The sequence below is a fragment of the Macaca mulatta genome, chromosome 7 (assembly GCF_049350105.2).
Source record: "Macaca mulatta isolate MMU2019108-1 chromosome 7, T2T-MMU8v2.0, whole genome shotgun sequence".
NCBI lineage: Eukaryota > Metazoa > Chordata > Mammalia > Primates > Cercopithecidae > Macaca > Macaca mulatta.
In genome coordinates this window covers 31,000,778-31,027,782 of record NC_133412.1, presented here as the reverse complement: position 1 = coordinate 31,027,782, position 27,005 = coordinate 31,000,778, and the positions used below count along the sequence as shown (strand labels likewise).

Here is a 27,005-nt window from a genome sequence, read left to right as displayed (position 1 = left end):
ATAGATTTTGATATATGACCAACTGTGCGATTCATACTGAAATTTAAATATATGTTTCAGGAGTTGGTACATGTGTTACTGAGATCTACATTCTGACTCAAAAGAAACAAAGTCTGTCAAATGCTGTATTACTTTTCTAGGAATGTATAACAAAGTACCACACACTGGGTGACTTACACAACAGAAATGTAGCCTCACAGTTCTGGAGGCTGGAGGTCTGAAATCACAGTGTCAGCAGGGTTGGTTCCTTCTGAGGCAGAGACGAAGATTCTGTCCCATGTCTCACTTAGCTTCCAGTGGTTTGCTGTCAATCTTTGGTGTTCCTTGGCCTGTAGAAGTCACCCCAACCTCTGCCTTCACCTTTACCTGACTTTCTCTGTGTGTGTGTCTGTCTGCACATTTCCTTGTTTTATATGACAACCAGTCAGACTGGATTAGGAGTTCACCCCAATCCAGTATTACCTCATCCTCAATTAATTATATCCACAATGAACCCCTGTCCAAATAAGGTCATACTTGGAGGTACTCCGAGTTAGGGCTTCAACATATAAATTTTGGATAGGCTCAATTCAACTCATATTAGATGAGAATGTGGTAGATTTTTGAAAAAAATCAAAAATTTTTTTAAATTTAAATTATTTTACTTTGCCAATTTGATACTTTTGAAGTTTTATCTTTATCTTTCCTACTTAATTCACTTCATAGATGGGATCTACTGTAAGTTATGAATGATAGAATGAAGAATTATAAGTGACAAGAATTTCATTTATCTTAATATTGTTTACTTAGCAGGATTTACGTACAGATTTTGAGATTTTAAAAGCCTTCTGATAATAGAGTAATATTTATTGAATGCTTACTAATTAATTAATGGTTTTCAAGGATTATTTACTCACATCAACCGTATTAGATTGATATTATTTATCCTCATTTTATTGATAAAAATCCAACACAGAGTTGTAAAGTAACCTTCCCAAGGATATAGATTGGTAGAGTTGGCATTTGAATCCAGGCTCACTGACTGGAGGGCCTGACCCACTGGTACATGCTGTCTCCTTACTCATTACAGCCAGGTGCAATAGACAGTTGATCCCCTTCCATGACCAAATAAGCTCATTGGGTCACAAAACCAGCAAATGTATAAGATTTATGATTTAAACTTAGGCGTTACAGGCATATCTTGGAGATATCATGGGTTCTATTGTAGGTTTGATTCCAAGCCTCTCTAATAAAGTGATTATTGCAGTAAAGCAAGTCACACAATTTATTTTGGATTCCCAGTGCATCTCAAAGCCTATTAAGTATGCAATAATATAATATCTAAAGTAATAATGTGCATATTGTGATTAGAAATACCTTATTGCTAAAAAGTACAAAAGATCATCTGAGCCTTCTGCAAATTGTACTTTTTGCTGGAGGAAGGTCTTGCCTCCATGTTGATGGCTGCTAATTGATTAGGGTGGTGGTTTGTTGGAGTTTGGGGGTGGTTCTGGCAATTTCTTAAAATATGACAATAATGAAGTTTGCTGCATTAATTGACTCTTCCTTTCATGAAAGCTGTTTTTTTTTTTTTTTTTTTTTTTTTTTTTTTTTTTTTTTAAGGAGTCTCACTGTGTTGCCCAGGCTGGTCTCAAACTCCTGGCCTCAGGAGATCCTCATACCTCAGCCTCTTGAGTAGCTGGGATTACAGGCATATGTCACTGTGCTCAGACCTTTTGTGAAGGATTGCTCTGTAGCATGTGATGCTGTCTGATAGCATTTTACTCACAGTAGAACTTTTTCCAAAATTGGAGTCAATACTTTTAAACCCTGCTACTTTACCAGCTAAGTCTGTGTAATATTCTGAATGTTTTGTTTTCATTTCAACTATGCTCATAGCATCTTCACCAGGAGTAGATTCCATCTCAAGAAACCACTTTCTTTGCTCATTCATAAGAAGCAGCTTCTCATCCATTTACATTTTATCAAGACCTAGTAGCAATTCAGTCCCTCTTCAGACTCTACTTTTAATTCTAGTTCTCTTGCTATTTCTACCACGTCTGCAGTTACTTCCTCCACTGGAATTTTGAATCTCTCCAAGTCATCTATGAGGGTTGGAATCAAGTTCTTCTCAACTCCTGTTAATGTTAATATTTTGACCTCCTGCTGTGAATCACAAATGTTCTCAAGGCATCTAAAGTGGTGAATTCTTTCCAGAAAGTTTTCAATTGACTTTGTCCAGGCATATCGGAGGAATCTCTACCTATGGCAGTGGTAGCCTCACAAATTGTATAGCTTAAATAATAAGACTCGAAAGTCAAAATTACTCTTTGATCCATGGGCTGTGGAATGGATATTATGTTAGCGAGCATGAAAACAGCATTAATCTCTTGTGCATCTCAGAGCTCTTGGTTGACTTGGTGCATTGTCAATGAACAGTAATGTTTTGAAAGGATTTTTTTTTTTTCCTGAGCAGTGGATCTCAACAATGAGCATAAAATACTCTGTAAACTATTCTGTAAATACATGTTTTGTCATCCAGACTTTCTGGTTCCATATACAGAGCACAGGCATTATTTTTAAGGGCCCTAGAATTGTTAGAATGATAAATGAGCATTGGCCTCAACTTAAAGTCACTAGCTGCATTAGCCCCTAACAAGAGAGTCAACTTGTCCATTGAAGCTTTGAAGCCAGGCGTTGACTTCTCCATTCTAGTTAGCAAAGTCCTAGATGGCATCTTCTGCCAATAAAAAGGCATTTCATCTACATTGAAAATCTGTTGTTTAGTGTAGCTACCTTCATTAATTATCTGATCTTGGATCTTCTAGATCACTTTCTGTAGCTTCTCCATCAGGACTTGCTGCTTCATCTTGCACTTTCATGTTATGGAGAAGGCTTCTTTCCTTCAATCTCATGAACTCAGCTAGCTTCCAGCTTTTCCACTGCAGCTTCTTCACTTCTTTTAGCCTTCGTAAAATTGAAGAGAGTTAGAGTGCTGCTCTGGATTAGTGTTTGACTTAAGGGAATGTTGTGGCTGGTTTGATCATCTTTCCTGATCATTAAAACTTTCTCCATATCAGCAATTGTTTTGGTCTCTGATCATTCATGTATTCACTGTAGTAGCACTTTCAGTTTCCATCAAGAACTTTTCCTTTGCATTCACAATTTAGCTAATGGGCTGGTGCAAAAGGCCTAGCTTTAGACCTGTCTTGACTTTCAACATGTCTTCCTCACTAAGCGTAATCATTTCTGACTTTGATTTAAAGTGAGAAAAGTACAACTCTTCCTTCACTTGAACACTTAGAGGCCGTTACAGAATTATTAATTGACCTAATTTTAATAGTGTTTTGTTTCAGGGAACAGAGAAGACTGAGGAGAGAGAGAGAGATAGGGGAATGGCCAGTTGGTGGAACAGTCAGAACAAAAGTTTAATTTACCAATTAAGTTTATCATCTTATATGGGTATAATTTGTGGCACCCCAAAACAATTACAGTGGTGATATTTATGATCACAGACCACCACAACAGATATAATAAAAATGACAAAGTTTGAAATATTATGAGAATTACCAAAATGTGACGCAGAGACATGAAGTGAGCACGTGCTGTTGGAAAAAATGGCGCCTATAGATTTGCTTGAGGCAGGGTGGCCACAAACCTTGAATTTGTAAAAAACACACAGTTATCTGAGAAGTATAATAAAATGAAGTTTTATTCCCTCCCCTGGGGGAAATCCTTCCCAATTTTGACTTCAAGCTCTAATTGTGTTCCCTCCCTGGACACTCTTGCATATACATTAACACAGCACCTATCACACTGTGGGATGACTTAGGGCAGGCCTGCCTCCTTAGACACCAGTAAACTCCTTGAGGTTTGTGACTTTCTTTGTCTCTCTTGTCCACATCCCTAGAATCCTTGCACAGTCTCTGACATGTAGCAGATAATGAATATTTTTAAACTAAATATATGTAAACAAAGGCAAAGGGACCAAAGAAGAGAAATCAGTTGAAGTCAAAATAAATAAGTGTTAATAAAGGAAGTAATTGAGTTGACAGAAGATGAAATCTGGAATAAAGGTAAAAGTGTTATCAGAAGAGACTAGTATGAATATCTCAGAAGAAAATAATCTTAAAAATAAGATAAAGTGATGGAATGTTGAAGTAATGAGGAAGCTCATGTGTGAGAGACTTGATTTTCTTGGTTAATTGAAAGAAAGGATCATCAACTAAGAGTGCTGGGATATGAGGAATTACCTGTTAGGGTGGAGTTTTGAAAGGTAGAGGAAAGGATTTGACTATGACAGAGGATGAAAGCCAAGTTTCCCAATGTGATTTTATTTAAATACCAAGTATTTATGTTAATAGATAAGTATTTCTTTTAATGTGTGTTTTGAAAAATATAACCTGTACATTAAACCTCACGATTTTATGGACACTTATGATTAAGATGATTCCAAAAAATATATACTTATGTAGCTTAATTTCTTCTTACCTAAGTTTAATTAATACATAAGGCAAGTTAATTTAAAGAGAGATATTAGGCAAACAGTTTTCCAGATTGTTTTTGGATATGGGAAAGAAAAACATGACTCAAGACCAGAAATAGGTTTGCAGAATTTATACACACACAAAACAATTGTTTTGTCTAGTAGCATGAATACTTAGTTAAAATTAATCAAAAGATGACTCCCTGGTAGATACTTTGAGGACAGGGATGGTGTTTTTCTGTTCTTTGTGTTCTCTGCAGCCCAACTCACCACATGGCTATATTTAGTTCTCAATACATATTTGTTGAATTTAATTAAGAATGGTCTAGGACAATGGTATTTTTTGTTTTTGTTAGCCACATCTAAGTAAAAAAGAAATGACTTTCACTGTAAATAGAGGGTTAAATGTGGTGTAAGCTAAATACATATCCCCTTCTTAAAGCCTGAACTTTGAGCTTTAGACAAGGGGATTGTAGTTTCTTGAGTTTGTTTGTTCACTAATTGAATATAAATAAAATGAAGTTACCACCCAGAAAGAATTGAATTGTTCTCTCATATTTCTCTTACCACATCTAATGCTCATCTCCTTGACAATGACTAGAAGTAGACACACTTGGCCTTTCTTTGAATGTGTCAGCTCTGTTGCACTACAGCTTATTGAGAGAGGAGATGAAGTCTGAAGGTAATACTCTGAAAATCTTCAACTCATAAGTCTGGAAGAGCTGTGAACTGTGATGGAAACCTCATCCACGTAGTGAAAGAGATGTGATTTCTTGGCTGTTTTGCTTTATACATATTCCAGGTCATGAGTGTTTGGAATTCAGAGATTAATTTGCACATCTGTTTAATTCCTCCTTTGATCTGTGGGCTGTTTCAGCTTTGACTTTACCTGCTAAGGTATTCTCTATCTAAAACACGTTATTTTCTAGAGTTCACTAAGTAGCAGTTAATTACTCAGTGACAACATTTTTGTAGGAGCTTAGCGTTGATGTTGGTTAGGAGTTAATTCTGAAATAGTCATGTTCTAGTGGGTTGACCAGACAGAATGTTATGTGTTATTTAAATATGCCTTGGACACTCTTTGACCTCGTGGAATTTTTTTTTTTTTTACCTTTTCTAAGGAGTGATCTAATTACAATCTGTTGATAAAATAATAACTTCGGCTTCAGGGGCATTTTCAAATAGATTTTGGGTGGACAGGGCTTCTGCTGAGACCCATGCCAGCTTGGACTGGCATGTTCTCATGGACTGAAGTTAGGCTCTGTGGATTGCAGAGCCTGCTTGCTTCATAGTCTGCTGTGGTTAAAGTAGATCTCATTCTGGCCTACCTGAACACCCAGTTACTTTCTCCGGCTTTCTTCAGTTTCCTTGAGTTCCTTTTTCCTTCATAAAGCTCAACTTTGCCCTCTCCCAAGCTGTTTCCAATTACTAGCTAGCTGTGTGACACTGGCCAAACCATCTTACTCTTCTCTCCAATCTATTCATTTGTTTTATCAAGCTTATTAGGGTAAATTTATAATGCATTTAATAAACTGCCTACTTTTAAAGTGCACAATTCCAAATTGAGTGTACAATTTTCACACCAAAGCTCTTTTTATCTCCACCTAAACTCAAAATTTAAAAGCAAAACTCCCTCCTGGGCTAAAGAAGACCAAGGTATGTTTTCTGGAAAAAAAAAATCTTTACGTAATTCATCTTTGTCCCTCACAGTGCCTATGAGTTTTGAAGAAAGTAGGTGCGATTCTTCTCCACTTAAGAGATGGAATTCACAGAGGTCACATAACTGTAATCTCGGCAGATCCGAGATTCAAACCCAGGCCGATTTTATCTCAAAGCTCATCTTATTCACTGCTCTACTATATTTACTTTCCTCTTAGTGTTTATTCTGGTTAGGATGTTATTGTTAAAATGCATGCATTGTAACCAGGGACTTTATCCTTGTGTTTCTAGTGGGCTGTCCTCAGTCCAGGGGTTTGAGATTTGTCTGTGTTTGTGAGGTTGGTAAAACAGACTCAGTGTCTGGGTGTGTCCCTGAAGACAGCTATTTATGACAAGGGTAAACAATTCCAGTGTCCAGTAGACACCACCCACAAAACCACATTTGCATCATACTCATTATTCTGCTACCCTCAGACAAGTCAGAAAGATAAACACAAATTGTTACGGGGAAGAAGATGAAGGTGGGCTGGAGGACGGGAGCTGTGATGGCGTGTTGTTGTTCCTTATTCTTGCCAGGTATTGTATTTATGGAGAGAGGATCAGGAAGTGTCCGTTTAGCTTTTAAAGGCTACGAAGGCCATGTTGGAGCCTGGATGAATAAGAGGTTTATTACTCTTGTTTTGTTTGACTTTTTTTTTTTTTAAGAACAACCGAAATATCAAAGGAATTTCACATTGCAAATCCCTAAGAATTTCTGATGGTCAAGACAGGGGAGGCCGGGCGCGGTGGCTCAAGCCTGTAATCCCAGCACTTTGGGAGGCCGAGGCGGGCGGATCACAAGGTCAGGAGATCGAGACCACGGTGAAACCCCGTCTCTACTAAAAATACAAAAAATTAGCCGGGCGCGGTGGCGGGCGCCTGTAGTCCCAGCTACTCAGGAGGCTGAGGCAGGAGAATGGCGTGAACCCGGGAGGCGGAGCTTGCAGTGAGCCGAGATTGCGCCACTGCACTCCAGCCTGGGCGACACAGCGAGACTCCGTCTCAAAAAAAAAAAAAAAAAAAAAAAAAAGACAGGGGCATCTTTGCAATCATGTGCAAGGAGCAAGTTCCAGGTGGGCTGTTGGTAGACCTGGTTCAATTTCTGTCTCAGCCACTCATTTCTTTGGTTACTGTGGCCAACTAACCAACTTCTCTGGGCCTTCATTTACTCATCTATGGAAGGAAGGAACAGTGATTGTGATTTACAAGGCTCCCTTTTGTCTTCAGCTTAGAGATACCAGAGACCCTATTATGCCTACAGGTCCCAGTTATATTTGAATTTCAGATGAACAGCACATATTTTCTTATAAGCATGTCTCATACAATAAACAATATTTTTAGTGTGACCATGTCCCAAATATTACATAGTATATGCTGTACAAAAATTATTTGTTGTTCATCTGAAATTCAAATTTTACTAGGCATTTTGTATCTTTATTTGCTAAATCTGGCAACCCTAATTTTGCTTGAAGTCATTGATCATCGTAGAGTTTAGAAGTAATAATAACAAATTGTGTATTTTCATAGCCAAATATTCCAGCATATAGCCACTGTATTTTCAAGAAAAGAAATTGTAGTGTCTTTACTGTAAAAGTAAAGGAAGGAAATCTCACACTCTCAAAGGTATTTCTAGAAAGTGATAGTCATAATTTCTGTCCACAGTACAAAATTATAGTGATTCATTGCCTCATCCAGTCAATTCATTCCATATGCTGAGTGCTGATTATGAACAAGGAATAGTGATAAAAGCTATCTACACAGAGTCACCTATACTCCCATCAGTTCTCCAAGGTAGTTATTTTTTTTTCCATTTTATAGATAAGAAAACTGAGGCTCAAAGAATATTTCAAGTTTCTAAGGTGTGGGAAAGGAAGGCAAAAATTTATCTGACTCATTCTATTAACATTTTCTTGCTTTTTTTCTTTACAATAAAGTATATTTTGAATTAAAATAATAGAAATAGTGGTATGCTGGATACAACCCAATGAGGAACCCAGAGTCAGAAACCTTGTATTTCTGTGTATTTTGTTAGAACACGAAGAGAGGAACTAGGGTGGTTACGTTCCCCAGAATATACCTCTCCCAGAGCAACACTATGCTGTGATCCTAGGAAGGTCACACCACCTTTTCTCCACTTCCTCATCAGCAAAATAAGAGTTCAGCATTACATTCTTCACGCCTCTTCCTATTTCTAGTGAACTCTTGCTTCAGTCTCCAGGTCAAACACATCATATAAGAAATATTTACTGAATGTCACCTATGTGGTAGGCAGTGTGCCAGGGACTAGGGATCAAACAGTGAAAAGACATACCCACCTTTTTCCAGCTGTAATTTACAGTTTTGCAAAGTGTCCCCACAGTGGTGATTTGAGAGGCCCTACGGTTTAGGAGGTGATTGGGAAGTTAACGTTGCTAGAGTAGGTAGCCTATTTCTATTTCTGTTTTAAAATACATGATTTAAAGAAATTTTCACGTTAAAACAGAACAGTTTGGGAGCTGGCAGGTCATCCTGTGAGTGTGCAGCAGTCAGTGGCTATCAGCAGGACTCCATCACCAGGAGGTTTATTTCTTAAATGTGGATAGGGTTTTGTGAACTCTATAATGGTTTGAACCCTCTATGACTTTAAATTATTTATATTTCTAGGCAAGTTTTACTTAATTCAATGCTTCCCATCCTTCCTCATATCAAAGCATAAACATAGAAAATGATTATTTTTGTATACCCCAGGTGGAAAGTTTCAGTTCCTCTCACCACTATAAACTCTTCATAGCTCATTATGTACCATGGCATGCTGGTGGGAGGCCCTGATTTAGTTAATTTATATTGCAATAGAGTGTTGGTTATAGAAAGGAGCACAGGGAACTCTGTTATTAAAATCTTGTGTCAATGAGAATGAAAACAGAAACGTTACTGTAGATTTACTACAAGAAGGTATTCCTTTGATCTGAAGAGAAGATTCATTTGATAAAGATTTTTTATGGGGAATATCAAGCTATCACTAGTATTTTAAAAATCAGTATTAAAACCGGAAATCCTAATGATTTGGAACATTGGATATGGCTTTTTCTAGAAAGTAAAAATATTCACGAACTTCCTGTATTTTGAATGACTAAAAATCATTTGCAAGTAACAATTTGTAACATCTCTTATTTAGAAACAAATGTGGAAATTATAAACATGAACAGTTTTACTTTATTAACTATAAAATGTAGGAAGTCCCAAAATATATCACAAATGCTGTTTTGGTCTTATTTGATATATACCTAAATTTCAATCTATATTAAATATGTAATACTAAAATAACATGTTTAAATTTAGTATTATGCTTTTATTTCGTAGTTATGTATAAATTGCAATGATCTATATATATATAATTAAACTCTATAAAATCAGCTTTATAACACTTTCATAGTTATTACACCTAAAATAAATTTTTTCTTAAAATTATTTTTTTCATTATGCCACCAAGATATGACAAAATTATATAAATATATAATGTGAAAATGGTAGGATAGATATAAATTCAACTACATAGCTAGCAAGTAATTCATTACATTGTTTTTTTACCTACTGGCTGTGAGCTTCCTGAAGTCCATTCATCCTTTCATCTTGAGAATCCAGTGTGGTATCTGAGTAGGCTGCAGTCAATAATTTGTGTAGGAATTATTTGAGAGTTACTTAAGAGAAGTTTGTGTCTGTATGTTTGGTTATTTATATAATTATTTCCATAGCTTTATTGATTATATGATAAAATATTCATTACATTGCTTATTTGTTACAAAATGCAATATCAAAATGTACTTAGTACTAAGATGTACTAAGTAATATCTATTAGTATTTACCAAGTATTTACGTACAAAATGTAATGTACTACAATGTTGTAGTTTGTCCTGTGACTAGAGATCCCCATGAGAGAAATTCATTTGACCTCTATACTATAGGCTCTAACTTTATCCCTATCTGTGGCTATGATGCTTACTTTTTTTGCTTAGCCAAAAGGCCAAGAAGTAATGCTGTGTTTCTTTCTCAGTGTTCACTCATTTTTCTCCAGAGGAAGTATTTATTTTGAATTGCCTTTAAATAGACCAGATTTAAAAATTATCCTACAAAATTCTACCAGCTTGCTTTAGACACCCAAATATTATTGAGGTACTCAAATTTAGTATACAATAATTATAAATTGAGGGCTATGATAGAGGTTTGTAATCCCTTTCCAAAGACTTCTTTAAAACTTGTCTAGACACATAATTATTTGAAACACAACAGGTGTACTTCTGTCAGGAACGTAACTTTCTCCTCCACACCACAGAGATTCTAATGTAGAGAATTTTTAATAAAGTGATTTTTTTCCTATGAGGTTTATTTTCACTTAGAAATTTCTAGGGAATTATTAGGGATAACAGAAGACATGGATTTACTTTCTATCCTATTGATAGCAAGGCACTACGTTTCTGGGGTTACTTTTTAAATTTTACTGCGAAAAAATTAAGAGTCTGGAAAGAGTGAATTCTGATATGTGCAAGCTTTTAATCAGTTCTTTCTCCTTACTGTACCGTTCATTTGGTCTTTCTCAGAATCTCAGAATTAGAGATGATCTTAAGAATTATCTAGATCAGGCCAGGTGCGGTGGCTCACGCCTGTAATCCCAGCACTTTGGGAGGCCAAGGCTGGCAGATCACTTGAGGTCAGGAGTTTGAGACCAGGCTGGCCAACATAGTGAAACCCCATCTGTACTAAAAATACAAAAGTTAGCCAGGTGGTGGCAAGTGCCTGTAGTCACAGCTACTCGGGAGTCTGAGGCAGGAGAATCGCTTGAACCCAGGGGGCAGAGTTTGCAGTGAGCAGAGATAGTGCCATTGCACTCCGGCCTGGGTGACAGAACAAGACATTTTCTCAAAAAAAAAAAAAAAAAAAAAAAAATCTGGATCACATTTCTCATCATCAGCTTTCTTATAAGTGAGGGGGGGATTACATTAATGATCCAAGGCCACTTGCTCTAAATCCTATGGGAGTTTATGAGTAAAATATGCAAGGTAATATGATGATAGAATAGTGAAATGTAGGCAGCTCAGGTGATAGTAACCTAATTTTACTAATTACTCTATTTACAATGTGGTAATAAAGGTTATAAGTGGCAAAAGCAGCCCTGGAAGTACGTCTCTGAATTTCAGGTATGTTGCACTACACGTAGCAATCTGGATTGTTCAAGATGAATTCTAGTTGTGATTTGATTTCTTGTGGCTTTGGCCTTGGTCCATTTTGTTTTCTAATTTGGTTGTGTTAGGAATCCTGTGGCTATAAAGGTTTTAAACCTGTGAAATGCTTTGATTTACTTTCTCCTCCCTCAACTCCAAATTCCTTGTATTTTAACAGGTATGTAAACATTTGCAAATATTGGAATGGGGGATGTTTTATCCTACGTAAGTCTTTAGAACTATATTGAATGTTTTCATTCCTTCATTAATTCAGCACATAGTTACTGAGTGTCAGCTTTTGCTGAAACTGCTCTGGACCCTGCGATTATAGCAATAGACAAATGAGACAGAAGTCTCTGCCCTCAGAAAATTTACGATCTACTGAAAGTGAAGTTGAAGTGAGTTTAATTTGAATAAGAATAAAGCAAAAGTGTCATGGTGAAAAAGTTGGACATGTGGATTATCCAGAAGGAGGAGAGCCAAAATGAAAATGAGAGTAGTAAGTTATAAATATTACTCTCTGCTCTACATTGTGTGCATGACCTCATTTCATTCTCACAACAACCCTGTAAGGTATCTATCATTATTATTTTCATATTATAGATGAGGAAACTGAGGCTCAGAGGGACACAGTGGCTCAAATTTAAGTCTAGCCTGATTAACGTTTACACGCTTAATCCACTCCCTCTCTTTTGGTATACAGAGCTTAAAAATAATGAAAAGAGGAATTTATTCAACCAATATTTATTTTGTCCCTATCTTCAAAGCACTGTTCTTCAGGCATTGTAGGGAATAGATCAGTGATTAAGAAATGATTCCCATATTTCAGAAGGAATGTAGAAGTAAGAAGCATCAAAATCAGTTGAATCAATTTTTTCAGTAGAAAAGAATATTTTGTACTATGGGATAGGCACTATGCTATGTAAGGAATGATCTCTATCCTTGGGGGAAGTGTATCATTTCACTGAGGGAGACATCAATGCAGAGCAGATAATTTTCAGGGAGATACAAAACCAGAATACAGGTGGCCAGTTATTCTGTAGACAGTGTTGCAAAGATTCAAATAAGAGAAGCTAATTTCCCAGAGCAATAGGAATATAAATACTGCACCTCAAGAGTTATTTATCCCTTAGTGTAGTGTTAATCATTACAGATATATTAATTCCCGGCAAATGTTCCTCGGAATTTCTTTCTCCTACTGTTCTACTCAGCAGGCTAGATGAATTTCTTTGGCTAGTTTCCTAGGTAAAGTTTAAAAAAGACACAAGTCCTTGGACAAGAGCCAAAGTGCACATTGACCATAAAAAATGCCCAGTTTCCTTTGGAGCAATATGACCCAGGAGCTTTCCCTTGTGTACCACTTTTTAATTCTTGGCTAAGCACACATTAGCCAAGCCAAGAGTGAAGGTCAAATGATTTTTGTATGGTGATTTTCATAGTCTCGATACTAAAAGCTGTGGTGAAAAGAGCAATACAAAGTCAGGAGCAGTATTTCTTGGAGTAGAATGTTAAAACACGCCCATGTGTGTCCTTCTCACTACCTGCTTTGCAATCTTCACTTGTATCCCATTTATCTGGTATTCATGAGAGTGAGCTTTTCCCCAAAGGTGAATTTTCCTTGTCAATGAAACTTACTATCTATTTAACTCTTGTCTTAGAAATAGTTAAAACTGCTAGTTTCTACTTCCCCCACTTCTTATACTAGAGTATATTGGACATCTCAGCATCTTTTATTCAGACAGGTGGTGCCATCAGAGGCAGTAATTGTCCCGGGCTAGAGGACTGCGGAGCCCTCAGGAGTGATACAGATTTAGGACAATTTGCTCTTACACTAAGGGGTCCAGGACTGCCAGATTCTGTGGCTTTAATGGCAGGTTTTCTGGACTTTTTGATCTCCTTTCTCCTTGCTGATTCACTCTTTTTTGTGCTTACATCAGTTGAAAATCATTATGTTCCTACTTTCTTTACTTCATTCTCCTTCTGTCTCTCATCTGTTGATTTTAATATAAATGAGCTGTTAAATGAGCTGTCATTTTACTTAGGAGAATTTGTGTAGGTTTGCCCTATGTGCTTTCATATATAAGAATGTATCTGTTAATTCCCCAAGATTACACCTAATATGAAATTTTTGCTGAAGTAAATGTGTATTGCATAATTTTACATATTTTATTCCATTTTAATGGTTACAGGTATTTGTGTTTCTATTTCATGTTCACTCAGATTTAGTAATCTATGTTTTCTGGCTGGGTACAGCGGCTCATGCCTGTAATCCCAGCACTTTGGGAGGCGTGGAGGGCAGATCACCTGAGGTCAGGAGTTCAAGACCAGCTTCTTCAACAAGGTGAAACACCGTCACTACTAAAAATAAAAAATTAGCTGGGCATGGTGGTGGGTGCCTGTAATCCCACTACTAGGGAGGCTGAGGCAGGGGCAGCGGCAGGAGAATTGCTTAAACCCAGGAGTGGAGGTTGCAGTGAGCCTAGATCGCGCCATTGCACTTCAGCCTAGGTGACAAGAATGAGACTCCATCTCAAAAAAAAAAAAAGGTTTGTGATGTATATTTTCTATAAGAATTATTTCACTTACTTTTCCGAATTTTTAACATCAAGTTAATAATATTCTCATTTAAGATATTTGAGTTATACTCATTTTCTCTGTATATTATTTTTGATGTTTTTAGGGCCTTCCTTATCAAACTTGCCATAGATTTCCTCATGTTATTTCTCTTTTCAACCTGAGTTTGATTTGTAGATTATTTCTTTTCTGTTGTTGTTTTTATAGTGATGTATGGTTTTGTCTACCTTGTTTCCTTTTGCATTCTTTGTATTTACCCTGCTCTTCTTCTATATAAGATTTTAGTTTGGATGTTATTTACTTATTAATTTGCTGTCTTTTTTCTTAGTAATGTATGTATGTATGTGTTTAAGGCTGTAATTTTTTTAATACAAAACCTACATTTGGCAAGTTGTATTATACAAAGTTTTCATACTCTTGAGTCTTAACTACATCAGATTTATATTATGTTTTCTTGGTAGCCCAGGGATCATTTAGAATATTTTTTTTAGTTTCCAAACATTCAGACAGGGAATATTTCAAACTTTTGTGTTACGTGTATGTTGCAGGAGTGGGAAAGGAAGCAATTTCAGATTTTTATTGATTGTGGTTAGATAATGTTTCCTAAATGGTATTAATCCTTTTAGATGTTTTGAGACCTGTTTTGTGGTCCAGAAGGGTCACGGTTTTATAAATGTTGTATGCATGGTTTCATTGAAACGTATTTTTATTTAATTCGTAGCTGCAGGAATCCATACATTTTCATGATGTTACTAATACAAATTATGTGGTTCAAGTATTTAATATCCTTAATTTTTTTTGTCTGCTTGATCTATTTATTACTGATTGAGACATGTAAAATCTCTCTCTGTCATAATTTATCAACTTTTCTTCGTAATTATGCAATATTGTATTTTACGTATTTTGAGACTCTGCTGTTGAGTATCTAGAGACTGTTATCCTTTTCTGGTGAATGACTTATTTAATCACTATATAGTGATCACCCCCCCCCCCAACAGTGGTTTTGCTTTAAAGCCCATTTTGTCCAATATTACATCAGTTTTGTTTTATTACCATTTGCCTGGTACATTCGTATTCACCTGTTTATTTTCAACCTTTCTGTGTTAATATTTTAGGAATCTTTTGTAAGTAAGATATAGTGGGACATATTCTAATTGAGAATTTTTGTCTTTTAACTAGTAAGTTTAATCCATGTATTCATTCATTCTGTTGCTAGCATTATTGATTTTGATGCTCAAATTGTCCATGGTTTGGCCGGTGGGAGCTCCTTCAAGCAGACTTCTACGTTCCTTTGGTATATCCTCACTCTTTGAGCACTACCTTGTTTTAACAGCAATTTAGTCCAGTATCATCTTGTGTTTCCCTGCTCCAGGCCTGGAATCAACCAGTTTCCCAATAAAACCTGATTCCTTTTTAGTGGAGAATAGTATTTAGAGATGCTACGTAAGCTCATTGCTATTGGAGTGTTGCTTCTCCCAGGACTCCAGCCAACAGAGATGGCAAGTCTGCGTGTGTGTGTGTGTGTGTGTTTTACATCTACCTTTATTTTACACCAATTCCTCTAATTCGACTCCAGTATCATAGGGATCATTCAAGTGTTTTCCTTTCCATATTTCTAACTTTTTTTTCTAACGGTAAGAAATCTGGTTCTTGTTATAAATGAGCAATATAGTAATTATTTGATCAGTCTGTTATGTAACCAATTTCCTGTAAATGTGCTGCCCTGTCCCCTGTGTGGATGCCCTCCTCATCATTTTACGGCTTTAACACTCCTTATGGACCTGTCAACTGCCTAATGTGTGAATATCCTGCTTACCCCTGTATTCCTTTACTATGTCTGATTACACTTTCAGGCAATAACCTTTCTGATCCTACCAGTGTTCTCAGGATGCTGAACATCACCCAGTGTGCTTGCATGCCTTCCTATCCTCCTTGGGCTTCAACACTTTGTGCCAGACCATGACTGTAAATGGATGTCCTCTTTACCCTGCCCAGGCTCTGGCTCCTCACAGCAGGGCCACTTCCTTCACTGTCCTCACCCCTGTTAGACTCATGACAATCCTTGTTGATGAACCTCATTATGTGAGCTCGTTTCTCACTTGTTCCTGCTCCAATACCCAGTGCCATACAGCCCTGTATACATTATTCCTCTTCACCCTGCTTAGGGGCTGCAACTCACATGCGGTTGCCCCTCACATGCGGCTGCCCCCACATTTGGACACCTCACTCACCATCCCTGGGCTCTGACTCCACTGTCTTCCTATCCTGACACCCTCCTCATACTATTTGAACTCCAACACTCCACTCTTGCTCTGTTCTGTTAATACTCGATGGCTTTAGGAGTGAATTAGCAAAGAAGGGAAAAGGTTCTATCATTTTGGGAGCTTATATTAGATAAATATTGGGTCTTTTCACTTAGCATTTATATCTCTTAACATCTCTGATTAGTCTTAATGTTTCTGAATTCTTTTTACTCAACATTTTCAGGTTTTTTTGTAATGACTTCTTGCTGTATTCTGGGACATTTCCTGAACATTGTATTGAAGTTAATTATTCTCCCTTCACTTGAGCCTATTCTGACTTGTCCTTTTGAGATTTGTTGTATTTTAACGATTATGTTTTGTTTCTAGAAGTAATATTTGTTTCTTTTAAAAGTCTACCTTTTTGTAGGCTTTTTTTCTTTGGGTTTTTAATTTCATCTGTTTGTCTGTTTATTGATTTATAATAATTTATTACATTTGTTCTTGTTTTGAAATATGTTTTAGATTGTTCACTTATTATTAGTTCCTGGGGTACTAATCTTTCTGTTTGCTCATGGTTTATCTTGAATGTTTTGTAATTTTTTATTGTAAGATTATTTGTTACTGGGGCCACTTGTTTTACAGAAATCCCATTCACTCTTGATAGTGAGAGTGTCTTTCAGAATGCCTTAAGTAAAACATTAAACAACTTTATTGAAGTATAATTGACACACACAATATTTGTGTGTATACATAAATGCATTTAAAGTATAAAATTTGATTAAGTTTTGATATATGTATACACTCATGAAACCTTTACCATAATTAAATTAATGAACTTATCTACCACCTTCAAAAGTTTTCTTACTCCCCATTGTAATCTCACTCTTCTCTGTTCTTTCTTTCCCTGAGCAATCACTGACCTCTTTCAGCCAAACTGTTTTTCATTGTACATTCCCACCATCAGTGTCTGAGTTCCGGTTGCTGTATAGTCTTCTTAATACTTGTCATTTTTTTTTTTCCCCTGTCTTACTCTGTAGCCCAGGCTAGAGTGCAGTGGCACAATTTCAGCTCACTGCAACCTCCACCTCCTGGGTTCAAGCGATTTCCCCACCTCAGCCTCCCAAGGTGGGATTACCAGTGTGCGCCACCACGCCTGGCTAATTTTTGTATTTTTAGTAGAGAGGGAGTTTTACCATGTTGGTCAGGCTGGTCCCGAGCTCCTGGGCTCAAGTGCTCCACTCACCTCGGCTTCCCAAAGTGCTGTGATTACAGGCCTGAAACACTGCGCCTAGCCATTAACACTTGCCATGGTCTTTGAAAAAAATTTAGATATTCAAATAGGTCTGTAGTGTTTCTCACAAGCCTCCCAATAGTATCATTGAACTGGAAACAATTTTGTATGTATAATTATTCATACAAGTATTATATATAATTCCAGAATCCCCATGTGAAGAAATCCTTTCTAGAATTATCTGTAATACTTTTTTTTTTTTTTTTTCACTCCCAACCCATTTGTACTTCAGGCTTGACAGATTTTTCTTGGGAGATTTGGAAATATGCTTTCTTATCTTCCTGGGGTAGTTTTTCTGTTCCCCTTTCATCGAGCAAGGCCACTTCTGAGAGCTTTGCTTCCTATCCTTACATAGGGATTAACATTGCAAACTCCTAGCCAAAAAAGCCACACACTAATTTAGTTCCAATACTTATTGTATCGGTTTTCAGGTTTCTCTTAGTTTTTCACTGCTTGGGATTTTCTAGACTTATTTATAAGCTTGGTCATGAAGCAGCAACTTAAAAATAGGTATAATGCATTTTTCTCTGTGTTTGAAGCAGAAGAAGGTCCATGTTCTGGTTACAATATTATTGAAATCAGAACTCTCTGGTTAGCTTTGTAGTATGATTAATATGTATAATCCTGGCATTCAGAATTACAATGCTCAGAACGTTTCCTATAGAAACTTTGGCTTCGTGGTGCTTGGATATGGCAGTTAGAATAATGCAAGTGTATCATAGACTAGATAGACTAACATATTGACCTAAGAAGTGAAAATGGGGAACTAGATACTGAATTCCAGACAATGGAACTACAAGGAAAATTTGGGTTCATAGTGTCAGTGCACACCCATGTTTATGTATATTTGTGTGTGTAGACATATATAATTGAACATTAGAAATAACGTGTATCATAAGTTTTAAACATTTATATTGGTATTTACCCTTTTGGTGGTTTAGCAACAGAAATCCTGTAGGACAGAAGGCTGTCATTTTCTTGACTTTCTCAAAGCAATATGGGAAGTATGCTTGGCCCTTTTCTTCTCTCTTTTTGATATTTTTAATGGGATTAAATATATAATGCTAAATTGCCTCCCAAAATTGTTTGTGTTTCAGGAAGGAATGACCATTTGGGAAGAATATTTAACTCAGTGTTTCACAAAATGTAATGCACACATCACTGAGTGATACTTTGGGTGGTCATAGGCAATGTTTATTTATCCTTACGTATTCATTTTAACCCTTGCAAGTAACATATGAATGTAGTCATTTCATAAAGATTATTGTTTAGGAAGATACCAAATATAAAAATAGGTAAAATAAAAATTGTTACTAAAATAGAATATGGCAGAAATCATGACAGTCATACATGAATCTTTGAAGACTAGGAAACACTGTTTTTATGGAAAAGATTTATTTTTTTAATAGCAAATTCACCAATTTCAGGTATTTATTACCTAGATGAGGTAACATTTCTAGGGAGAGAGAGCTTGCAAAGCTGGCTTCAAATTATGCCCTGTAGACAGCTGTATGCTGCTTGAGAGACCCAGCAGGACTTTGTAGCAAGTTAGATGTAGCCATAGGAAGAGCTGGGTGTGAAGTGAATAGACTATTCCTTTCTTTCTCTTCATCAATAATAAGGAATTAGAAGATAATTCATTCTTGTTTGATGAATTAGCATCATGCATGGTAATTTCAGTGTCTGATGACTACTTTCTCTTCTAACTGATGGGGAAGCACCCTTTTCCATAGCCCTGGGAGAACACGTCGTTGAAGTTTGGGTCATCATAAATCCACTTTGTAATATTATCAGTTTCCTCAAATTTCAAAAAGGTGACCATATATGCTTCTTTCCTTCTTTGTATTTTCAGGATTCACCCAAAATGAGGACTTCCCTGCAGGCAGTGGCACTCTGGGGACAGAAGGCCCCTCCCCACAGCATCACTGCCATCATGATCACTGATGACCAGCGAACAATTGTCACTGGAAGTCAAGAGGGTCAGCTCTGTCTGTGGAATCTCTCACATGAACTAAAGGTTAGTGAAAGCTACTGATACTGAAACAGACACCACTCACAAAATAGGCACAGCTTGCATTTTCTGTCTGCAATGACAGTGGAAGGTTTGCGTGATTGTTAAAAAGATGCTTATTAAAGTAATAAATTGATTTTACTTCTGAATTTTGAGAAAATAAAGTATATGGTTGATCAAGCTCATGTTTGAAAATTATATTATGAATATTGCTAATCTTAGCTACCAGCTAAGTGTTATCATTCTTTAAGCTATGCTGAGTTTTACTATTTTATATCCTGAATTATATGTTTAAGTAACTGAACTACAGGCATGTAAGTATAATTCTAAAAATTATGGCTCATTAATCTAAACAAAGGGCACCCTTGAAAGCCACGATTAACTAAATGAGTAATATCTTAATTATCTGGGTGTTTCTACTGGTTTGGCCTGCTTGCTATTCTTTTAGTCTCTGCCTGCCTGTGATTTTTACAGATCACATCAAAATGCTCTAAATCCAATTTACTATTGTCATCCTTCTATTTCAGAACCTGACCTCACCTAGGATTTGGCCCATTGATTAGCAATTAATTGTCCCTGTCTCAAGTCATAAACATTTAACATATCGGAATAGATATTTGCTTAACTCTAGCAGTCTCTAGACCCAATTTGAACATTTAAACTAATGATGTAGTTAAAGTATACTGCCCTCATTAAGAAGCCTTTTAAAGATCAAAGACTATTTTTAGCCTTTAAAGTTTGTCACTTTAAAACCTAAATTAACAATTAATTGTAATTCTATTTTATAGTGTAATTAATTAACATCTCCCATCACTGAACAGTTCTACTACAGGACTGCCAAGAACTGCATAGCAGACCAGCTCAGCTCAATGTTAATGAACGTTCTTGAAGGAAGGATGGGTATTATTGCAACAGTTGTGCTTTAAAAATAGTGGCCCCCTTTGAAAATTAAAACATTAATTTTCTATTATAGTTTAAACTCCGACTTCTAAGTGACTAAAATGTCTTACTTATTTTCAATGTTTAAATGTATTATTTTCTGGGTGGAATAGTTGTGTTATAATATGTAGGTTTACTATAATCTTAAGAAATCTGGAATTCTAGCATCTTCATATTTATAAAGGCATTGCTAATATTTATTCAACATTTGTTTAGCATACATTTGTTGTTTGCATGGTGTAAATTGTGTGGTATGGTGGGTACTCATTCGTAAGTTCAAATGTGAATGATAAGACCTGGTGCTGACTGCCCAAGAAGTTACAATGCAGTACAGAAAAAAATGGGCTACTGTGGCACAGTTATGATATAAGGTACTGTAAGTAGGGAATGGTCTGCACTCCATATTCAGTGGAGAAGTTATGCCATGCATCTCCTAGGAGCAAGTCCTCTGCTTGGATTCAGAGTAGTGGTGCTTATGGGGGGCAGTTTTCCTCCCAAGAGACATCTGTTACTATCTACACACATTTTGGTTGTAACTATTGAAGGACGAGAGATACTGATGGCATGTAGTGGGTGGAGCCGGAGATACTACAAACGTCATATAGTGCACGTGACAACTCCTCACAATAAATAATTTTTCCATTCCAAATGCCAAGAGTGCTGATACAGAGAAATCCAGGGATAGAGATATGGGCTGGGAATAGGAATTAGATTGGTGAGAGTGGAAGAAGCAAAGTTATTCTACATTAAGGAGACTGTCTGTGCTTGGAGGAAAGGGAGGAGCTGTCTGTTGCCTTAACCTAGGTGTGAAAAAGGATCAAAGAGAGGTAAATCCAGAGAGGAAGACAGGGACCTCGACCTGGAGAAGTTTAGATGACAAGTGAAGGAATTTATATTGAATTCTCGAGAGCTATTGAGGAGATCTAAGTTGGGGATGAGATCAACTTTGTGTTTTTGAAATTCACTGTGAGGACATTGTGTAAAAGTTAATTACACAAAGAAGTTATTGATTAGTATGAATGTGAGATACTCCATGTGAAAATTCTCCTGAACATTTTCTATGGCTAACCATAGAGCCAGATTGAATAAACAGCATTTCTTATTTTCCCATGAATCTTGCCCCCACTTTGCAACTGATCAACTATTAGTGGGAAAAACTCCAGACTGAAAAAAATCAAGGGCATTTTTTAGTTCTCAACAAATCCTCTTGTTATCCATAAGGTGGTCAAGTGAGTAGATTAATGGGTTAATGATTAGTGGTTTAATTTTATTTTTGTTTAAAAAATGTGTATATAAAGGAATGATTTGGGTAGGGGTAGAAAAAAAGGAGTCCTTGAGGACACAAGAGACTGTAAAAAAGGACATAACTATATGGGTGATTGAGTCACTGTAGGGCAGCATCTCAGGGAGAGGATGGTAGGAAGAAGAGAAGGAACTCAGGCATGGGATGTTGTAAAGTGAACAGGGAGCCATTTATTTTCTCTTCATATTAAATTTGGAAAGTTCTTTCCCCCTCCAAAAGTACATAGGTAAGAGAATACATCAAGTTTTGTGGTCTTAAACACTCGCTTGCCACCATGCAAAATGGAAAAACAAACCAGGGACACTTATTTGCGCTGTCTTTAGGCAAACTACACAGGTACTTTTTGTTCTAGGCACAAATCCTCATCCAAGTTTCTCAGAGTCCAGTGCGGGAGACAGATTTGTAAATAGGAAGTTGTAAGGCACTGAGACACTTTCCATCTCTATGAATTTGACTATTCTACATACCTCCTGTAAGTGGAATCATACAGTATTTGTCTGTTTGTGATTGGCTTATTTTATTTAGTGTAATGTCTTCAAGGTTCATTCATGCTGGAGCATATGACAGTATTTCCTTTCTTTTTAAGTTTGAATAATATTCCACTGTATGTATATACCACATTTTCTTTATCTGTTCATCTACAGATACATACATGGGTTGCTTCTACCTTTTGGCTATTGTGAATGATGCTGCTATATACATGGGTGCACATGTAGCTGTATCCTTGCTTTCAACTCTTTTGGGTACATACTGAGAAGTGGAATTCCTGGTTCATATAGTAATTCTATTTTTGAAATTATTTTTAATTGACACATAATTGTACATACTTATGGGGTGGTAATTCTATTGTAAATTTTTTGAGGCACTCCTAGGGTGGCTGCACACTTTGCATTCCCTCCTGCAGTGCACAGAGCAACCAGTTTCCCTGTATCCTCACCAGTGCTAGTTACTTTTTTCTTTTTTGTAATAGCCATTCTAATGGGTGTGAAGTGGTATCTTGTTATGGTTTTGAATGGAAAGCCTTTCTGAGAGTGATGCTTGAGCTGAGTTCTAAAGAATGCACAGGAATTGAAGGTGAGTTTGCAGACACAGGGAATGACAAGTGCGTGTGAAAGACATGAACATTTTGCCTTAAGGGAACTGGTAAAAGTAGTTGAGTAGACCTGGAGCATACATAGTGAATTAGAGGTGACAGGCTCATCTGGAAAGGACAGGATGGGTCCGGCATGGAATCCCACAGGTTGAAGGGTTTATAAGTTTTGTTATGTTTTTTTCACTAGATAGAGCTAACAGCACAAGATAATTAAAAGCAGTGGTGATTTTGAGGGCTTTAGAGGATATTTTGTGTGAGAAGATGGCATAATACGATTCAATTGTATCTGGATTTTAGAAGATCACTTGCTAGCAATGTCAAGGGCATGTTGGAGAAAGGGGGAGATGACATCAGGGACAGGGACTATGGCTATCAGACTCCTACTGTAATTTATTCAAGAAAGGTTTTGAGGATAAACCAACTCAGTGGCAGTGAGGATGAAGAGGAGATGAAAACTGGAAAGACATTAAGAAGAGAGAATGGACAGAACTGAGAAACTGATTGGATGTAGGGTAAGGGAGCAGGAACAGCCAAGGATCTTTCCCAGATTTGGGGTTTGGGAGCTGGGTGGGACTGGTAGAATGATGGTATTATTCATTTGCACATGGGATAAAAGGGATTGGGGAATAGGAATGGGGAGGGAAAAAGGTGGTGTAAATTCTGCACATCTCAGAGTGCCCAAGTATTCAATAGGGGATTGAAGATGTGCCTCAGTCTTTCCTTGACCATGTGCAGTGGGATGGCAGGGTGCAGGGGAGCTAGAGAATAAGTGTCTCCCTCTCTTGGGCTTCTCACTGCATGCCTAGGTTATACATGCTGTCTTCGAGTCCAAAGTCTGACTCCCATAGCCCTCTAGTTTCCCCAAAATTTCGTGAAGTCTACCAGTGAGGAGCTTCTCCAAATCCCATGCGAGCAAATTCCTTACTTGGATTTTCTTGTATTGATTGCTGGTTTTCTTCACACCTTTAAGTGTAGAGAAAGGTGAGGTGAGTATCCTCTCAGATAGACTCCCTTAGTATTGCTATGTTCTGCTCTTCCGCCTAACACTCAGAAGGAAACAACAAAATGAAGAAGAGGACTGGGTGGAGAAAAAGAATGGAGGTCGGAGTCAAGTGCCAGCCCTGATATTTACCAATTCTGTGATATTGGGCAAAGGACTTACATTTTTTGAGCTTCAATTTCCTCACCTGTGAAATGGGGATTTAAACACTGCCCTGTGATTATGTTTTTGTCTGGAATATGGTAGATGTTCACTAATGTGGTTTTGGCTGTGTCCCCATCCAAATCTCATCTTGAATTGTATCTCCCACGATTCCCACATGTTGTGGGAAGAACCCAGTGGTTGATAATTGAATCATGAGGCTGTTCTTTCCCGTGCTGTTCTCGTGAAAGTGGGTTAGTCTCACAAGATCTGATGGTTTTAAATAGTGGAGTTTCCCTGCCCAACCTCTCTCTTTTCCTGCTGCCATCCAGGTAAGATGTGACTTGCTCCTCCTTGCCTTCCACCATGATCGGGAGGCCTCCGCAGCCATATAGAACTGTAAGTCCATTAAACTTCTTTCTTTTGTAAATTGCCCAGTCTCAGGTATGTCTTTATCAGCAGTGTGAAAACAGACTAATACATTCCTCAAGTTGTGTGTTCTTCTCAGTCTCCCATTGTGCTGTTGGAAGTACCTGGAGGTGAGGGTGGTGGTCAGGAGGAACCAATGCTTCATAAAAGTAGAGCTAATGGACAACAGGAAAGGTCTCCTGGATTTCATCATGGCAATGACTAAGTGTGATTGTAGAATTTTTAAATTTTGTTATTCTTCATTGCAGTTCTACAATATGGCAAATGAGGAAATTTTAGTGAACTGTCATAGCTTATTCAAATATATATGGGGATTTAGTAATAGAATGAGGACTTTATATGAAAGGCCATGATGTTCTGTTCTGATATTTTGTACATGGTAGATTTTCTCTGGATGAGGGAATATCCTTGATGTTCCCTCATTTATTGCTTAATTTGGCTTTTAATAGACTGGAAAGGGATTAAATCAATACGCTCCCTGATGTTTTAGACATGAAGTCTTTGCCCATGCCTATGTTCTGAATGGTACTACCTAGATTTTCCTCTAGGATTTTTATGGTATTAGGTCTAACATTTAAGTCTCTAATCCATCTTGAATTAATTTTCGTATAAGGAGTAAGGAAAGGATCCAGTTTCAGCTTTCTACTTATGGCTAGCCAATTTTCCCAGCACCATTTATTAAATAGGGAATCCTTTCCCCATTTCTTGTTTCTCTCAGGTTTGTCAAAGATCAGATGGCTGTAGATGTGTGGTATTATTTCTGAGGACTCTGTTCTGTTCCATTGGTCTATATCTCTGTTTTGGTACCAGTACCATGCTGTTTTGGTTACTGTAGCCTTGTAGTATAGTTTGAAGTCAGGTAGCGTGATGCCTCCAGCTTTGTTCTTTTGACTTAGGATTGTCTTGGAGATGCGGGCTCTTTTTTGGTTCCATATGAACTTTAAAGCAGTTTTTTCCAATTCTGTGAAGAAACTCATTGGTAGCTTGATGGGTATGGCATTGAATCTATAAATTACGTTGGGCAGTATGGCCATTTTCACGATATTGATTCTTCCTATCCATGAGCATGGTATGTTCTTCCATTTGTTTGTGTCCTCTTTTATTTCACTGAGCAGTGGTTTGTAGTTCTCCTTGAAGAGGTCCTTTACATCCCTTGTAAGTTGGATTCCTAGGTATTTTATTCTCTTTGAAGCAATTGTGAATGGAAGTTCATTCCTGATTTGGCTCTCTGTTTGTCTGTTACTGGTGTATAAGAATGCTTGTGATTTTTGCACATTAATTTTGTATCCTGAGACTTTGCTGAAGTTGCTTATCAGCTTAAGGAGATTTTGGGCTGAGACAGTGGGGTTTTCTAAATATACAATCATGTCATCTGCAAACAGGGACAGTTTGACTTCTTCTTTTCCTAACTGAATACCCTTGATTTCTTTCTCTTGCCTAATTGCCCTAGCCAGAACTTCCAACACTATGTTGAATAGGAGTGGTGAGAGAGGGCATCCCTGTCTTGTGCCAGTTTTCAAAGGGAATTTTTCCAGTTTTTGCCCATTCAGTATGATATTGGCTGTGGGTTTGTCATAAATAGCTCTTATTATTTTGAGGTACGTTCCATCAATACCGAATTTATTGAACGTTTTTAGCATGAAGGGCTGTTGAATTTTGTCAAAAGCCTTTTCTGCATCTATTGAGATAATCATGTGGTTCTTGTCTTTGGTTCTGTTTATATGCTGGATTATGTCATGTCTAAAACACCAAAAGCAACGGCAGCAAAAGCCAAAATTGACAAATGGGATCTCATTAAACTAAAGAGCTTCTGCACAGCAAAAGAAACTACCATCAGAGTGAACAGGCAACCTACAGAATGGGAGAAAATTTTTGCAATCTACTCATCTGACAAAGGGCTAATATCCAGAACCTACAAAGAACTCAAACAAATTTACAAGAAAAAAACAAACAACCCCATCAAAAAGTGGGCAAAGGATATGAACAGACATTTCTCAAAAGAAGACATTCATACAGCCAACAGACACATGAAAAAATGCTCATCATCACTGGCCATCAGAGAAATGCAAATCAAAACCACAATGAGATGCCATCTCACACCAGTTAGAATGGCGATCATTAAAAAGTCAGGAAACAACAGGTGCTGGAGAGGATGTGGAGAAATAGGAACACTTTTACACTGTTGGTGGGATTGTAAACTAGTTCAACCATTATGGAAAACAGTATGGCGATTCCTCAAGGATCTAGAACTAGATGTACCATATGACCCAGCCATCCCATTACTGGGGATATACCCAAAGGATTATAAATTATGCTGCTATAAAGACACATGCACACGTATGTTTATTGCAGCACTATTCACAATAGCAAAGACTTGGAATCAACCCAAATGTCCATCAGTGACAGATTGGATTAAGAAAATGTGGCACATATACACCATGGAATACTATGCAGCCATCAAAAAGGATGAGTTTGCATCCTTTGTAGGGACATGGATGCAGCTGGAAACCATCATTCTTAGCAAACTATCACAAGAACAGAAAACCAAACACCGCATGTTCTCACTCATAGGTGGAAACTGAACAATGAGATCACTTGGACTCAGGAAGGGGAACATCACACA

At 37.2% G+C, this 27,005-nt stretch overlaps 1 protein-coding gene across 2 annotated transcripts in view; it reads left to right on the top strand.

Moving 5' to 3' along the window:
- WDR72 (WD repeat domain 72) overlaps nt 1-27,005 on the top strand; it is a 236,314-nt gene that overhangs the window by 9,222 nt on the left and 200,087 nt on the right. For both annotated transcript variants that reach the window (XM_015142281.3, XM_077938706.1), the window contains exon 2: nt 19,319-19,483. In XM_015142281.3, the coding sequence (XP_014997767.3) occupies nt 19,331-19,483 (153 nt within the window). In that variant the 5' untranslated portion in view covers nt 19,319-19,330. The remainder of the gene's footprint in view (nt 1-19,318; nt 19,484-27,005) is intronic.